The 17526-nt window shown below is 47.6% G+C and overlaps 1 protein-coding gene across 7 annotated transcripts; it reads left to right on the top strand.

Moving 5' to 3' along the window:
- Positions 1 to 397: 397 nt before the first annotated feature.
- On the top strand, positions 398 to 17114 carry LOC103170600 (EKC/KEOPS complex subunit GON7-like). 7 transcript variants are annotated; one of them, XR_003757836.2, is made up of 4 exons: positions 398 to 860; positions 5905 to 6005; positions 13640 to 13740; positions 15174 to 15250. XR_003757836.2 is itself a non-coding variant. In XM_029059870.2 (3 exons), the coding sequence occupies exons 1-3, from the start codon at positions 683 to 685 to the stop codon at positions 16911 to 16913; spliced, it is 294 nt and encodes a 97-aa protein (XP_028915703.1). In that variant the 5' UTR covers positions 399 to 682; the 3' UTR covers positions 16914 to 17114. The 7 variants fall into 7 exon arrangements, 2 of the variants coding, with proteins under 2 accessions (XP_028915703.1, XP_028915684.1); XR_003757834.2 differs by lacking the exon at positions 13640 to 13740 and adding an exon at positions 16899 to 17114 and having other exon boundaries at positions 631 to 860; positions 15174 to 15346; XM_029059870.2 differs by lacking the exons at positions 13640 to 13740; positions 15174 to 15250 and adding an exon at positions 16899 to 17114 and having other exon boundaries at positions 399 to 860.
- Positions 17115 to 17526: the final 412 nt, after the last annotated feature.

Below are 17526 nucleotides of genomic sequence, written 5' to 3'. Positions count from 1 at the left end.
GGGCGCCAGGGCGGAGGGAGGGGCGGAGTGCGCCTGCGCCAGGGGAGCCAGGGTGGGTGGAGGGAGAGAGGGACGGAGTGCGCCTGCGCTGGGGGCGCCAGGGCGGGGGGGGGGAGGGAGGGGCGGAGTGCGCCTGCGCCAGGGGAGCCAGGGTGGGTGGGGGAGGGAGGGAGGGATGGAGTGCGCATGCGCCAGGGGCGCCAGGGCGGGGGGAGGGAGGGAGAAAGGGACGGGAGTGCGCCTGCGCTAGGGGAGCCAGGGTGGGTGGAAGGAGGGCGAGAGGGACGGAGTGCGCCTGCGCCAGGGGCGCCAGGGCGGGCGGAGGGAGGAAGAAAGGGGCGGAGTGCGCCTGCGCCAGCGGCGCCAGGGCGGGCCGGGGGGAGGAAGAAAGGGGCGGAGTGCGCCTGCGCCAGCGGCGCCAGGGCGGGCGGGGGAGGAAGAAAGGGGCGGAGTGCGCCTGCGCTAGGGGAGCCAGGGTGGGTGGAAGGAGGGCGAGAAGGACGGAGTGCGCCTGCGCCAGGGGCGCCAGGGCGGGCGGAGGGAGGAAGAAAGGGGCGGAGTGCGCCTGCGCCAGCGGCGCCAGGGCGGGCGGGGGGAGGGAGTGCGCCTGCGCCAAGTGGCGCGCCGCCCTGCCGCTTCGCCCTGCCGCTTCGCCCTGCCGCTTCCGGCCTCGCGGGGTGTCATGGCGCTGGTGGGGGAGCTGGTGGGGCGGGACGGGCGGCGGCGGGTGTTGCGGGTGGCGTGCGGCGGCGGAGGCGGCGGCGGCTGGGCGGGCCTGCGCGCGGGCCTGGCCGACCTGAAGGACCAGCTGACGGCGCTGCTCCGCCCCGACGTGCTGCGGGAGGCCGCGGGCCCCCACGGTGAGCAGACGGCGCCAGCAGCAGCAGCAGCAGCAGCGGCATCGTCCGCCTGCTGGCATTGGCTCGGCGCTCACTCTGGGCTAAGCGCTGGGGGAGAGACGGGGTCATCAGGTGGGCCCACGTGAGGCTCACAGTTAATCCCCTTTTTATTAATAATAATGTTGGTGTTGGTTCAGCGCTGACTAGGTGCACAGCACTGTGCTAAGCGCTGGGGGAGAGACGGGGTCATCAGGTGGGCCCACGTGACTTGCAGTTAATCCCCATTTGATTAATAATAATGTTGGCATTGGTTAATGTTGGTATTTGTTAAGCGCTTACTATGTGCCGAGCACTGTTCTAAGCGCTGGGGTAGACACAGGGGAATCAGGTTGTCCCACGTGGGGCTCACAGTCTTCATCCCCATTTTACAGATGAGGGAACTGAGGCACAGAGAAGTGAAGTGACTTGCCCACAGTCACACAGCTGACAAGTGGCAGAGCTGGGATTCGAACTCATGAGCCCTGACTCCAAAGCCCGTGCTCTTTCCACTGCGCCACGCTGCTTCTAAGCGCTTACTATGCTGCCAAGCACCGTTCTAAGCGCTGGAGGAGATACAGGCTCATCAGGTTGCCCCACGTGAGGCTCACAGTCTTCATCCCCATCTTACAGGTTAGGAAACTGAGGCCCAGAGAAGAATAACAATAATGTTGGGATTTGTTCAGCGCTGACTAGGTGCAGAGCACTGTGCTAAGCGCTGGGGGAGAGACGGGGGTCATCAGGTTGGCCCACGTGAGGCTCACAGTTAATCCCCATTTTAATAATAATCATGTGGGTATTTGTTAAGCGCTGACTAGGTGCAGAGCGCTGTTCTAAGCGCTGGGGGAGAGACGGGGCCATCAGGTTGGCCCCACGTGACTTACAGTTAATCCCCATTTTAATAATAATAATAATGTTGGGATTTGTTAAGTGCGTACTATGTGTCAAGCACTGTTCTAAGCGCTGGGGGAGATACAGGGTCATCAGGTGGTCCCCCGTGAGGCCCTCAGTTTTCATCCCCGTTTTAATAATCGTAAAGTTGGAATTTGTTAAGCGCTTACTATGTGCAGAGGACTGCGCTAAGCGCTGGGGGGAGAGACAGGGTCATCAGGTGGCCCCCCCTTGAAGCTCACAGTCTGAATTCCCGTTTTACTGATCCCAATGATAATGTTGGGATTTGTTCAGCGCTGACTCTGTGCCGAGCACTGTGCTAAGCGCTGAGGGAGATACAGGGTCATCAGGTGATCCAACGAGGGGCTCCCAGGCTTCATCCCCGTTTTAATAATAATAATGATGGCATTTTTTTAAGCACTTACTATGTGCCAAGCAGTCTTCTAAGCGCTGGGGGAGGATACAAGGTGATCAGGTTGTCCCACGTGGGGCTCACGGTCTTAAGCCCCATTTTACAGATGGGGTAGCCGGGGCACCGAGAAGTGAAGTGACTTGCCCAAAGTCACCCAGCTGACAGGTGGTGGAGCCGGGATTAGAACCCATGACCTCTGACTCCTAAACCCGGGCTCTTTCCACTGAGCCACGCTTTTTCTCAGTTTAGATGAACATGTCTGTTGTTCGATTTTTTTCAATAATGATGTGTATCTACCTCTAATTCTATTTAATCTGACGGCATTGATGCCTGTCTACTTGTTTTGTTGTCTGTCTCCCCCTTCTAGACTGTGACCCCATGGTTGGGTAGGGATTGTCTCCATCTGTTGCCGAATTGTACTTTCCAAGGGCTTAGCACAGTGCCCTGCACACAGTAAGCGCTCAATAAATACAACTGAAGGAATGAATGATCGTCGGCCTTAACAGTAATAATAATAATTATGGTATTTCATTCATTCAGTCGTATTTATTGAGTGCTCACTGTGCGCAGAGCACTGCATTTAGCGCTTGGAAAGCACAGTTCGGCAACAAATAGAGACAATCCCTACCCAACACGCTTATTATGCGCCAAGCACTGTACTAAGCGCTGGGATGGTTACAAGCAAATCGGGTTGGACCCAGTCCAACCCCCAGCCCCCAGGTGGGGCTCTCAGTCTCCGTCCCCATTTTACAGATGAGGCAACTGAGGCAAAGAGAAGTGAAGTGACGTACCCAGGGTCACACAGCAGACAAGTGGCGGAGTCGGGATTAGAACCCATGACCTTCTGACTCCCAGGCCCGGGGTCTAACCTGGGGGAGGCCAGGGCCGGCAACTCGGATGGCCTGCAGGCGGAGCGCGGGGGGTTGTTCCAACAGTCAGCCACTCAGCCAGTCACTCATTCAGGCCTCTTTATTGAACGCCTACTGTGTGCGCAGCACTGTGCTGAACACTTGGGGAGAGTATACTATAACGATAAACAGACACATTCCTTGCCCACAATGAGCTTGCAGTCACATGGGGGAGACAGACAGCAGGATTTACAGATAGGAGGAAGAAAGGCTTAAATAATGCCCACAGACAAGTGCACAGGGCCAGATTTTTTGTTCATTCATTCGGTCGTATTTATTGAGCGCTTACAGTATGCAGAGAGTTGTACTAAGGGCTTGGAGAGTGCAGTCCGGCAACAAATAGAGACGGTCCCTGCCCATGAGGGGGTCACAGCCTAGAAGGGAGGAGACAGACATCAAAACAAGTCAGCAGGCGTGAATAGCGTCAGTATAAATAAGTAGAATTATAAACAAACCTTTTCGTTCCGAAGCTGTCGGTGGACGATCACGGTGGGTTCTTCCGGCTGGAATGACTTGCCGAGCCGTGGTCCTGAGATTTCAGGCCAGAAAGCCTGGACAGAGCAATTGATTATAGTGCTAGTGGCTTGTGCAGGACTACACAATTATGATATTGGTTAAATGCTTTCTCTGTGCCGGGCCCCGTACTAAGCTCTGGGGTAGATATGAGTTAATCAGATTGGTCACCGTCCCTGTCACGCTCAGGGCTCGCGGTCTTCATTCCCAATGTTCAGATGAGGTGACTGAGGCCCAGGCTCACGGTCTTCGTTCCCTATGTACAGATGAGGTAACTGAGGCCCAGGCTCACGGTCTTCATTCCCAATGTACAGATGAGGTAACTGAGGCCCAGGCTCACGGTCTTCATTCCCTATGTACAGATGAGGTAACTGAGGCCCAGGCTCACGGTCTTAATTCCCTATGAACAGATGAGGTAACTGAGGCCCAGGCTCACGGTCTTCATTCCCAATGTACAGATGAGGTAACTGAGGCCCAGGCTCACGGTCTTCATTCCCAATGTACAGATGAGGTAACTGAGGCCCAGGCTCACGGTCTTCATTCCCAATGTACAGATGAGGTAACTGAGGCCCAGGGAAGCAAAGTGACTCCCCCAAGGTCACCCAGCAGACAAGGGGCAGAGCTGGGATTAGAACCCAGGTCCTTCTGACTTCCGGGCCCACGTTCGCTCCACGATGCCCCGCTGCTTCCTTTCCCAATTGCTCGACGCAGTGCTCTGCTCGCTGTCAGCGCTCCGTCAATACCATTCATCGATCGATGTGTAGTCTTCTCCGGAATTAGCTGCTTCAGGCGGAAGCAGGACCGGGACCCTGAGAAGCAACTTGGCCCGGGGGGAAGAGCGCGGGCCTTGGAGGCAGAGAGCCTGCGTTCGTTCTAATCCTGGCTCTGCCACTTGTCTGCTGTGTGACCTTGGGCAAGCGGCGAGTCACCTCACGTCTCTGTGCCTCAGATACCTCGTCATCCCTAAAAGGGGGGTTAAGACTGTGTGCCCCGTGCGGGACATGGATTCCGTCTCACCCGATTAGCTCGCATCTACCCCCAGCGCTTAGTAGAGTGCCTGGCACGTAATACGTGCTTAACAGATACCATTCTTTCATTCAATAGTATTTATTGAGCGCTTACTATGTGCAGAGCACTGTACTAAGCGCTTGGAATGAACAAGTCAGCAACAGATAGAGACGGTCCCTGCCCTTGGACGGGCTTACGGTCTAATCGGGGGAGACAGACAAGAACAATGGCAATAAATAGAGTCAAGGGGAAGAACATCTCGTAAAAACAATGGCAACTAAATAGAATCAAGGCGATGTACATTTCATTAACAAAATAAATAGGGTAATGAAAATATATACAGTAAATATACCATATAACCTCTTCCCAGATCTCCCGATTCCCAAAGTAATGTTCTTTCACTAGACCCACAGTCAAATTCTTCAGTAGAATTATTTCGCCCGCAGATAAAAAAATTCTCCTTAGCGTGTAACCAGACCAAACACTAGCAAGTTCATCCTAAGGACTTGTCTTTTCCCTATTTTGGACGATTAAGTCTGGGAATTGCTCAGAAGTAACATGGCCTAGTTGGAAAGAGCCCGCGCCCGGGAGTCAGCAGACCAGGCTTTCAGTCCCGGCTCTGCAACCTGCCTGCTTTGTGACCTTGGGCAAGTCACTTCATTTTTCTGGGCCTCAGTTCCCTCATTTGTAAAATGGGGATGCAATGCCCGTTCCTCCTCCTACGTAGATGGCGAACCCCCTCATGGGACAGGAACTGTATCTGACCCGATTGTCTTGTCCATGCTTAATCCAGTGCTTGGTTCAGAGTAAGTGCTTAACCAGTACCACAGTTATTATCACGGTTATTAGTCGGAGTAGAAGAGGAGGTGGCATAGACGTGGCTCAGTGGAAAGAGCCCGGGCTTGGGAGTCAGAGGTCATGGGTTTGACTCCCGGCTCTGCCACTTGTCAGCTGTGTGACTGTGGGCAAGTCACTTAATTTCTCTGTGCCTCAGTGACCTCATCTGTAAAATGGGGATGAAGACTGTGAGCCCCCTGTGGGACAACCTGATTACCCTGTATCCCCCCAGGGCTTAGAACAGTGCTTGGCACATAGTAAGTACTTAACAAATACCAACATTATTATTATTATTATAAATACACCACCCCTTATTCTCAAACATAAATAGGGGAGTTTGGGGCTTAGGACTATATTTTCCCTACAGGTGAGGCAGATGGAATATCATCTTAACCATCTGCTTTCATTGTTTTCCCCCAAATAAATGATGTCCTCTAACTGTTCTTTTTTGTTTTAAAAGGTGATGGTGAGGAGGAGGAGGAGCAAGAGGAGGAGGAGGAGCAAGATGAAGAAAATAACACTGAAATCAAAACTTACCCAGATGGACCTGCTGCAAAGAGGGTAAAGCCTCTGCCATCTTGACTAAAGCCTTGGAGGCAGTTTGCAAGTACAAGACTGCAGCTACGTTTTTATGTAAATATTTGTTCATTGATATCGCAGGCATATGGAAACATTTAGAAAGTCACCAGTTCCCATTCCTTTTGGAAAATTTTGTCCAATGAAGGTTCTGTTTCTCCATAGGAAAGAAAGCTTTAATGCGCACGAGTCAGTTCTCTTGGGCGAGGAAATGAAATAAAATCTGGACAAAGCCAGGAGCAACCACCAAAAACTGCTGAGATAAATGAGCACAGCTTGTATTCCCTGACCAGGATTTCTTGAGCTCCCACTGGGCAGAGCACTGTGCTGGGGTTTTTTGTTTGTTTGTTTTATGGTATTAAGCGCTTTCTGTGAAGCAGGCACTGTCCTAAGGGCTGGGGTAGATACCAGATAATTGGGTGGGGCACAGTTCCTCACCCACACAGGGTTCACAGTCTTAATACCCATTTTTCAGATGAGAGAACTGAGGCATAGAGAAGTGGAGTAACTCGTCCAAGGTCACACAAGAGACGAGTGGTGGGACCGGGATTAGAAACCAGGACATTGTGACTCCTAGGCCTGTGATCTATCGACTAGGCCACGCTGCTTCCCTTCGTGTGTGGGCAGATCCCTGAGGGGAAAGACAGGGTGTGGTCTCGGCTCTCTAAGTATTTTACCAGATTGGCACTTCCCTTTGTTGCACAGTTGGCCTGTAAAGTGTCCATTAAATTCAGTCATTCGATCGTATTTATTGAGCCCTTACTGTGTGCAGAGCACTGTACTGAGCGCTTGGAAAGTACAATTCGGAAACAGACATAAGAGAGTTTGAGTTTGGGAGTTTAAGAAGATAGTCCATCTGCCTCACCAGCAGGGAAAATACAGTACTAAGCCCCAAACTCCCTTGTTTATTCAGCAACAGACTAGAAGGGGGAGACAAAAAACAAAACAAGTGAACAGGCGTCCTATCTTTACAGTTCCTACAACATTCGACTGCTCTATGTGAAAAGAAGTTTGATGGAGGATGAGCAATCAACTTTTAGAAAACTGAACAGCGTGGCTCAGTGGAAAGAGCACGGGCTTTGGAGTCACAGGTCACAGGTTCGAATCCCGGCTCGGCCACTTGTCAGCTGTGTGACTTTGGGCAAGTCACTTAACTTCTCGGTGCCTCAGTTACCTCACCTGTAAAATGGGGATTAAGACTGTGAGCCCCACGTGGGACAACCTGATTCCCCTGTGTCTACCCCAGCGCTTAGAACAGTGCTCTGCACATAGTAAGCGCTTAACAAATACCAACATTATTAAAGCTGGGGAGGATGTAGAGGGGCAGGACTCTCTAACTGCAAGAAAGCAGCCTATGCCAAAGTAGCCAAAGGCCCTGGAGAGTATCTCTCCATTTCCCCCAGAAACAGAAATTAAGACAGCCATTTACACCCCTTTCCTTCCTCCCCACACTCCATCTCGCTTTCCCATCTTCCCCAGCGGCCTGCTCCTCAGAAATAAATATCCCAAGACAAGCAGCGTGGCCTAGCGAAAAAAGCAGGGGCCTGGGAGTCAGAGGACCTGGGTTCTAATCCCAGCTCTGCCACTTGTCTGCCGTGTGACCTTGGTCAAGTCACTTTGCTTCTCTGGGCCCAGTTACCTCTGCTTTAAAATGGAGATTAAGACTGAAAGTCTCATGGGGTACAGGGATCGTGTCCAACCTGATTAGCTTGTATCTACCACAGCCCCTAATACAGTGCCTGGTACATACAAGTACTTAACAAATACCATAGAAAAGTCCACCCACCCGTAGACAAACGTATGAATGGATCAACGGGAGGAGGGGGATTTTTTTTTTCCTACTTCTATGTAGATAGTTCTCTTAGTAAGAATTAGGCCTCATCTGGTCACTTTTGTTTAAAAAAAAAAGGGGGGGGGGTTTTCAAACTTTTTCAATTCAATACTCTGTCTTTCCCTGAACCCTGAATGCACCTGGTGCCTTTGACACCCCACATCATCCCTTTACCCTCAAGACCAGGGAAAGGTGCAGAGTTTCCATGTTGTTGAAAAGGAAGAAAAAAGAGCGACAGGCCGTGGAGAGCGGGGAATGAGCAAATGGGCCTAGACGTCCCCGCCACCTTCGACCCCAAGGACCACTCTTTTCTCCATGAGCCACTTTTCAGCCTTGGTTTTATTGATTTGGTCGTCCTCGCTCTTTGACCGCTTCTTCGAAGTGTCATTCACTGGATCCTCTTCTACGGCTCATCCCCTTCCTCAAACTGTGGATCTCGCCCTCTTCTTTCTGTGGTGTCAGCTACTCCTCTTTGCTGAGGTCTCCCCAGAATACCTCCATGACCCTTTCTTCTTCCCTAAACTCTATAATCCCATGGCAACTCCAGGACCTCTCCTTTCGGGTGTCCCTCAAACTCAACCTGTTCGCGTGGGACTTTTAATTGGCCTTTGGAAACTCACTCCTCTGCCACACTTTCTCCTTTCTGCCAGTAGCACCACCATTCCCCCTCCTCCGGAAGCAAGTCGTTGGGCAAGTCACTTCCCTTCTCTGTGCCTCAGTTACCTCATCTGTAAAATGGGAATTAAGGCTGTGAGCCCCATGTGGGACAAGGACTGTGTCCAATCTGATTAGCTTGTATTTATCCTAGCACTAAGTTCTGTGTCTGGCACACAGTAACTGCTTCACAGATACCATTTAAAAGAAAAAAAGGTGGCAGACCCGGGATTAGAACCCAAGTCATGACTCCCAGATCCATGTCCTATCCACCAGGCCACACTGATTTCCTCTGTTCTTACCCCAGCATTTATAACCGTATGTCTCGTTATTTGAATGTTCGGTTATTCAGCTATTTCACCCTGGTACGTGCACCCGTGTTTTTCCTCTTGCTTCCTCTATTAGTAAGAAGCAGCTTGGCGTAGTGGATAGAGCATGGGCCCGGGAGTCAGAAGGTCATGGATTCTAATGCCGCCTCTGCCACTTGTCTGCTGTGCGACCTTGGGCAGGTGGCTTCACTTCTCTCAGCCTCAGTTACGTCATCTGTAAAATGGGGATTGAGACCGTGAGCCCCGTGTGGGTCACGGACTCTGTCCAACCCGATTTGGCTGTATCTACCCCAGCGCTTAGTACAGTGTCTGGCGCCTAGTAAATGCTTAACAAATATCACAGTTATTATTAATATAGTAATTATTATTACTAAGTAATTTTGGCCTATCAATTAAATTGCAAACCCCTTGGGGTCAGAGGATGTGTTTTGCTTCTGCCAGATACACTCCTGAATACTTAGTAGTGTGCCTCGCCTTCCATAAGTGCTTAATAAATGCCACCGACAGATCGCTTGCTTACAGTAAGTGAGGAAGTGCTAAGTGGGAGAGGCTAGGGAAAGAGGAGAGTATGTGGTGCTAGAGGAGGAGACGCAGCGTAGCTCAGTGGAAAGAGCCTGGGCTTGGGAGTCAGAGGTCATGGGTTCAAATCCCGGCTCTGCCACTTGGCAGCTGTGTGACTGTGGGCAAGTCACTTCTCTGGGCCTCAGTGACCTCATCTGCAAAATGGGGATTAATCAGGTGAGCCTCATGTGGGACAACCTGATTACCCTATGTCTCCCCCAGCGCTTAGAACAGTGCTCTGCACATAGTAAGCGCTAAACAAATACCAACATTATTATTATTAGCCGTTGGGAATGGCACAGTTTTGGCTTCCACCATCTCCTTGGACTTGCCCCATAATTTTCTGAGAGGGTTCTCATCCTTACTGTAAGAAACGGAACTTGGTTACTGATCATCTGCTAAGTTTTTCATTTAAAGGTTAAATAGGTGAAGATTAACATGCCAGGATTCGAGGGTCTAATTTCAGTTTTATTGGGAGCCAAAAGCTATCAGTGTCAATAGATTGATCAGCATGCCTTAATAAATAGAACACAGGCCTGGGAGTCAGAAAGTCCTGGATCCTAATCCTGGCTCTAACATTTGTCTGTGCTCTGTGACCTTGGGCAAGCTGTTTAACTTCTCTGTGCCTCAGTTACCTCCTCTGAAAATGGGAATTAAGACTGAGCCCCATGTGGGTGGGGCATGGACTGTGTCCAACCTGCTTACCTTGTATGTATCCCAGTGCCTGGCACATAGTAAACATTTAACAAATACCATTAAAAAAAGCCTGAAGGAATATTTAGTAGTTCACTTTCATTTAACAGGTGCTTGCCTTATTGTGGCCCATATCTTTATTAAAACTGATGGCAAAAGAATTCACCACCCTCCCGCCCCATTCTTGCTGAATTAGCCCTAGCAGATATGCGAATCGGCACATGGCTCAAGGCCAGAACCCAAAGGAAATCAGAATGCAGGCCCAAAATACAACTCTCCTTTATTTTTTCAGTTAAGATTTCAGGGGGACATTGATCAATCAGTGGTGTTCATCGAGCCCTTACCGTGTGCAGAGCACCGTACTAAGCCTTTGGAAAGTACTGTACAACAGAGGTGGTAGTCACAATCCCTGCCTACAAGGAGTTTATAGTCTACAAGGGAAATATTGAGATGGAGTATGGCACCTTGCATACCGCTGTAACAGTCAATCAGTGGTATTTGTTGAGCGCTTCCTATGTACCGAACACTGTAATAAGCACTTTGGAGAGTACATTATAAGAGAGTTGGCGGACACGTTCTCTGCCCACGAGGATCTCAATAGGTAGCTGTTCTGATTTGGAGACGAGAATAATTATTCTCTATGGCTTATAACCTCTTTGTGGGCAGGGAATGTGTCTACTAATCCAAGTATGTAGTACAGTGCTCTGCACGTAGTAAATGCTCAGTAAATATCATCGATTGATGTACCGATTTTGGTGATGTTTGCTTTGGTCAGAGTGGTTCAGGGTGGTGAGCCTGTCAATTAAAGTTCTCTTTAGGCTAAACTGCTATAGGTTCGACAGTTCGATAGCAGTGGATTTCCCTGTTGGAACCGTAAGCGGGAAAGCCGGCCATGCGTGTTTCGAAACTTAGGGTCAGGGTCCAGAAGGTGTTCGTGTATATACCAAAAGATCTAGAATTGCACACTTCTTCAGTTTGGAAAAACTTTGGTTTTTCTTGGAAGTTGGATCAGCCACCAAGTGCCCTTTTATAACATCGACTAGCACTGAACCAGAAGAAGGTTTGGGGAGTCCTTTGTAAATAGTCTCTACATAGTCTTTTGTTTGTTTTTCACTTAATGGGTGGGTCTGCTTTAATTGAAGGGAGAAACGTGATCATCACTTCATGTAATATAAACAGTTTCAAAGGGAACTGGGTTCTTTGAGGGCTTTTTTGAAGTACTTGAAAGGAAAAGATCTGAACCTCTATGAATAGTACTCCGTTTGGGTCAGAAATGAGGAATGGGCATGCAACTGTGGATTCAGGCATGAAACAGGCCGCACAGCTGGGGAAAAAGCCGGAAGCTCCTGGGGTGAGGTGGGAAAATCTGAAAAGAAAGTGTGTGGAGGGGGCTAGTCGAGGAAGGAAGGCTTGGGATGGGGGAAAGGGGAGCATTGGAGGAAAGAGGGAGAAAGAGCAGAAAGTGGATCAGTTGGAAAAAAGGAAGACAGGAAGAGACAAGAAGAAAGGTGAGGCTACCCAGAGAAAAAAAACCATAGATTTCAGCAAGATCTAAAATGATTTGAGTGGAATTGTGGATCATTTTGGGATAAATTCTCTGCGTAAGGTTACTCAATGTTCAGCAAAAATAATATTCTGGCTCCTTGAAGGATTTAGTTGATCCTGGGAACCTGAACACATTAGATAAAGTAAAAAGCAGTTATACAAAGTAAAAAGCAATGGAAACTAGAATAAATCAAAATATTGAATACCTTCTTACTTTTCTCCTGCAGAGACTAGCAAATGAATGGGGGGGAGTAATCAGTTTGATAGAAAAAAAGTAGAAAGCTTGCTTCAATCTTTTTTCCAGTTTTAAATGACAGTTGAAAGGCCAAGAGGACAACAAAAATGTTCATCAACTAATTCTTGAGGACCAACCATTGCCTTCTAGATCTGTTTTATATTGAGTTAGGCATTTCCCAATCAATCAAGCAATCGTATTTATTGAGGACTTACTGTGTGCAGAGCACTGTATTAAGTGATTGGGAGAGTACAGTATAGCAGAGGTCGTAGACACATTCCCTGCCCACAAGGAGCTTACATACTAGATGGGAAGACAGACATTAAAATAAATGATGGATATGTGCATAAGTGCTATGGGGCCGAGAGGAAAAAAGTCCAAGTGTGAGGGTGGCACGGAAGTGAGAGAGAGTAGACATAGCTTTTATTATTCAAATTTTCTGGGTGAGTATCTGTTATTATCTACCAAATTAATCCTGCTCGTTAGGTCTTTTGGCAAAGAATAATTTGGGAAGAAAGTTGCCATCTCTACCAAAGATTGAAGAAAAAGTAAAATCAGAAGAGATCATATCCTTCTACTTTTTCAACCTCCCCTATCTGCAGTTGATTCTAATGTCTTTGTCCCCTACTGGTTTGTAAGCTCACCTCCTCCAGGAGGCCTTCTCAGACTGAGCTCCCCCTTTCCCTCTGCTCTTCCTCCCCATTCGCCCTTCTCCTGCCCTCTGCTCCTCCCCCTTCCCCTCAGCACTGTGCATATTTGTATATATTATTTATTACTCTATTTTGTTACTGATGTATATATCTATGATTCTATATATCTTGATGATATTTACGGCAGACTACTTGTTTTGTTCTGTTCTGTTTTGCTGTCTGTCTCCCCCGTTCAGACTGTGAGCCTGTTATGGGGCAGGGATTGTCTCTATCTGTTGCCCAATTGTACATTCAAAGTGCTTAGTACAGTGCTCTGCACATAGTAAGTGTTCAATATGATTGAATCAATGAATGAATGAAGCTCCTTGAGGTCAAGGATCAGGTCTGCCACATTTGTATTGTACTCTCCCCAGCACTTAGTACAGTTCTCTGCATGCAGCGAGTGCTCAATAAATACGATTATTGATTGATTCTCCCAGGAAGAAGCCTGAAAAAAGCCATCAGCCACCGGCCGTCAAGAGGACAGGCAGTTTCTGCACACGTTCATTAGTTTGCTAGTCAGAACGAGAAGAGAAATAGAGAAAGAGAAATATCTTAAGTAAGTGATAGCATACTGTATGTGGACGTGTGAACGTTAGCGTGTAAAATTAGGTAACGTTCTTCCCTTCAAACTAAAAAGTAAACTGACAGTTAGATCCTTAGTTCTATTCTGAAATTGGGCCTCAGCGTCAGTAAGCAAGAACAGCCAAAGTTTCCTGAAAAAAAAGCACATTCCCTAGGTTTTGGGTTTTAGGAAATAGTGTTTAACATTTTCAACTCCATCTGAGTCATAGCCGAAAAGCTAACGGCCAGCACTTTATCTAAATAAAGCACGGGAAAGATGATTCGCTTTCCGGTGCCTTTTACTCACTGGAGCAAAATCAGCTACATTCATGTGTTCATTTCACCAAGGTGGGCAAACGGCAGCTCTTCAGCTTTCCCGGTGCCACACCTCAGACCCAAGTCTGACCCCCACCAGAGCCCCATGGAGTGGGCACCACCTAGAAGCTTGTGGTGAATTGACCCAAAGATGTTGGGATGAGAGAGCCAGAGGTCCACACAGCCACACTTCTGAATTCCAGGAGCTGGTCCCAAGGGTTTAGACGCTCCTTGGAGGAAAGAGAGAGAAAGAAGAAAGTGAATCTGTGGGAAAAAAGGGAAACAGGAAGAGTCAAGAAGAACGGTGAGGATACCCAGAAAAAACCCATAGATTTCAGCTAGTCCTAAAATGATTTGAGTGGAATTGTGGATCATGTGGGGATAAATTTTCTGCATAAGGTTACTCAGTGTTCAGCAAAAATAATATTCTGGCCCCTTGAAGGATTTAGTTGATCCTGGGAACCTGAACACATTAGATAAAGTAAAAAGCAATGGAAACTAGAATAAATCAAAATATTGAATACCTCCTTAATCTTCTACTGCTCCAGGCCCAGATACTTCCCTTTTAAGCCAAAGGCCTGCAGCAGCCAAACAGCCGGGGCTTGAAAGCCTCAGCAGCAGTGGCTACTCCCCACAAGGAGGTATTGCTATGGAGAACAAACGCAAACTCTGATAACTCCAAATTGGATTTAAGCTGGCAAGGAGTTATGCCACAACCATCAGGACTTGGAGCAGAGTGGTGTATCCAGTGGATAGAGTAACAGCCCTGAGAGTCAGAAGGACCTGGGTTCTAATCCATTCATTCACTCATTGGTATTTATCGAGCACTTCCTGTGTGCAGAGCTCTGCACTAAGCGCTTGGGAGAGTACAATATAACAATAAATGGACACATTCCCTGTCCATTAAAGGTTACAGTCTAGAGGGACAAGCATCCAGCTCTGCCACTGGTCTGCTTAACTTCTCTGGGCTTCAATTACCTCACCTGTAAAATGGGGATTAAAACTGTGCCCCAACGGATTGTGTCCAGCCTGAGTAGCTTGTCTTTGAGCTTGAGTACAGTACGTGGCATATCGTAAGCACTTAACAAATACCGTTGGAAAAAAAAAGCACTGGCATGATACTGCTCCTAAAGTAAGAAAGGATTCGATGCTGATCATGACCAAGTCTTTCCTGGCACCTCAGGGAATGAAAGCTATAACCTCCTCAGTGACCTTAGTGCTTGAGTTGGAAAGAGCTCAAGCCTCCAGAACGGAGTCTCTCGGGAGAAGATCCCGCAAGACCTGAGGAACCCGCCTGAGCCTCTGCTTCCCCAGCCGGGGATTTTCTCGATGGCCAGAGGCTTCCGAGGCTGGGAACATCCATATGGCAGGGTGGATTTGGGAACCGGGGGCTCTGCGGCCGTGACCCACAAATACGCCTCCCCACCGTGAACTTGAGGAAATTGGAGAGAGGAGAATGTATGACTGACTCCGGGCAGAAGAGAGCTCCTGTGTGCGATAGTCTAAACCCTTGGGACCAGCTCCTGGAATTCAGAAGTGGGGCTGTGTGGGCCTCTGGGGAAAGGCAAAAATCTCATCACCCTACCATGATAATGCCCTGTCAGTAGCTGGTCATCGTGGGTGCTTTTTAACATGTAAGGTGGGTTTGGGCCTCTCTTTCTCCAAGACCCTAAAGTTTCATGATATAAATTTTTTAGTGTTTATTCTTCTCCTCTCACTGATATGATTCCTTTTTAGGGTCCACCAACAGATGCATTTCTACATTCTGAGCAGGAATCAACAGAAGCTTCTCTGCTGAATGCCAAGCAGGAAATACCCTGCCAAAAGCCAAACGCACAGGTGGCGTTGCCATCATTTTAAAAACTTCTCAAAGGCGACATTTCCCCAGAATTCGGCTCCCCTTTTACATGGTGAGAAATGTGTGAAAGATGTTATGTCCAGTAATAGAATTACAGGAAAAAAAAAAGGATCAGGGATTCTTCAACTAATTTCCCAAAACACAATCTCTTGCCAAAATCACCTTTGCCTGTTTTCTTTTCTTTGGGGACTGATTCAGAGACTCTTTTTTTGGAGATTGTGAAGGTGATTGATTTATCCCAAGAACAAAACATTCATTTTATGAAAAACCTTAAAGAATTATGTTGTAAATGTGCCAGATTTTCCTTCTATATGGAGTAAAATGGTATTATTGTTTTGACTAAAGGAAGTGAGGATTGTTTTGCACCAATAAATACCAGCTTCCATTTGGAGATTTTTTTTTTTTTTAACTTCCTAAGTCTATCTTTGACAATTGTATTGATTCTTTTTCGAGATGCACCTATTGCTTAAAGTGGCATAGTTGCTCAACCCAGAATTCTTTCAGGAAAGTAGGCTTTGCATGCATGCTTGCCCACTTGTAAAATCTAGTTCAATGTGCATAAACCCGCTGTTGTTGATCAGTGACTTCTGTGGCTTTGCTCTGATTTTTCCTCCTATTAAAATTCTAACTCTTGGGCAGGAACAGGGACTCCTCTGTTAAAAATCTCATTTGCTTAGAGCGCTTTTGTCATGACCCAAATGACCATAATTTTTAGTGCTCAAAATGAGTCCTGGGGCAGACAGGCTTCTAGGGATCCAAGCACGAAAGGGAGGTTGTAAGGGGAGAAAAATCATTCAATCATATTTATTGAGCGCTTACTATGTGCAGAGCACTATACTAAGCACTTGGAATGTACAGTTTGGCAACAGATAGAGACAATCCCTGCCCAACAATGGGCTCACAGTCTAAACGACACCGGGCTCAAGGCAGAGATAACACACAAACACCCACACATTCATGTAATAGTAATAATTGTGGTATTTGTTAGGCGCTTACCAGGTGCCAGGCAATGGATTAAGTGTTGGGGTGGATATGAGCAAATCAGGTTGGACACAGTCCCCGTCCCACATGGGACTCACAGTTTTAATCCCCATTTTACAGATGAGGTCACAGGCACAGAGAAATGAAGTGACTTGCCCAAGGTCACAGAGCAGACAAATGGCAGGCATAGGATTAGAACTCACGACCTTCTGACTCCCGGACCCACCTATCTGATAAAATACAATCAGATTGAACACCGGTCAGGTATTTAATCACTGTTTTACAGAAGAGGGAAGTGAGGTACAAAGAAGTTAAGTGATTGGACCAAGATCCCACAGCAGGGATTAGAACTTAGGTTTTGTGATTCCCAGGCCTATGCTCTTTCACTTTTAGGAAATTTCACAGACAATGTATTAGAGAGAATGCTGAAGCAAGAGATTCTATCTAGACTGTAAGGTCATGGGCAGGGAGCGGGTCAGCCAACTCTCCCAACTGTTTAATACAGTGCTCCGCCCATAGTAAGCGCCTAAAGGATACCATGGATGATGATGATTCATTCCTCTTTATGCTAAGATTAACAAACTGATTGGACCTGGTTTGGTTTCCTGTCTTGTAATAAACAGCGTTTTGGAGATTGAAGATAAGATGAAGAGCACCGGAAGAAAACCAAATGCCAGAGCGAGTCTTGATAAGAGGCCCTAGAAAATCAACAGAAGAATGTGGGAATATTTAAAGGAAATGCAAGGCTATATTGCCCCAACACTTCAAATGTCTTACTCTCTAACCCCAAAAGTTTCAAAATTGGACAGTGAAATCACCAAATATATTTAAGAAAAAAACCTTGAACAACTGCTCCTTTTTAGAATACATGGAATTAGGGCTATTAGTAAAAGTCTCCGTTCTTAAAAGCAAGAGTTGAGTTTAGAAAAGCTGTAATTCATCTGAAGTCATGAAGCAAAAAACAAACAAAAAAAACCTGTGAATTTGGAATTTCCCAAATTCCCCCAAATAGCAGGTCTGTGGCAGGAAAACAGCCTAGTTGCAATATGCATCGTATTGAAAAAGAGGGTTAGCATTGTTTATGGGAATTTACAGAAAATTCCCACTTACCATTTTCGTTTTAACTTGTCTCCAGCCGAACTTCTTAACCCTTACGATAGCAAGCAAAGGAAACCCTAGACTATAAGCTCTTTGTGGGCAGGGAACAGGTCTACCAACTTTGTGATACTGTACTCTCCCAACCACTTATTG

Source organism: Ornithorhynchus anatinus, chromosome 1 (assembly GCF_004115215.2).
Source record: "Ornithorhynchus anatinus isolate Pmale09 chromosome 1, mOrnAna1.pri.v4, whole genome shotgun sequence".
In the NCBI taxonomy this organism is placed as follows: domain Eukaryota; kingdom Metazoa; phylum Chordata; class Mammalia; order Monotremata; family Ornithorhynchidae; genus Ornithorhynchus; species Ornithorhynchus anatinus.
Note: the sequence above shows the minus strand (reverse complement) of the source record. Positions and strands in the feature narration are given on the sequence as shown.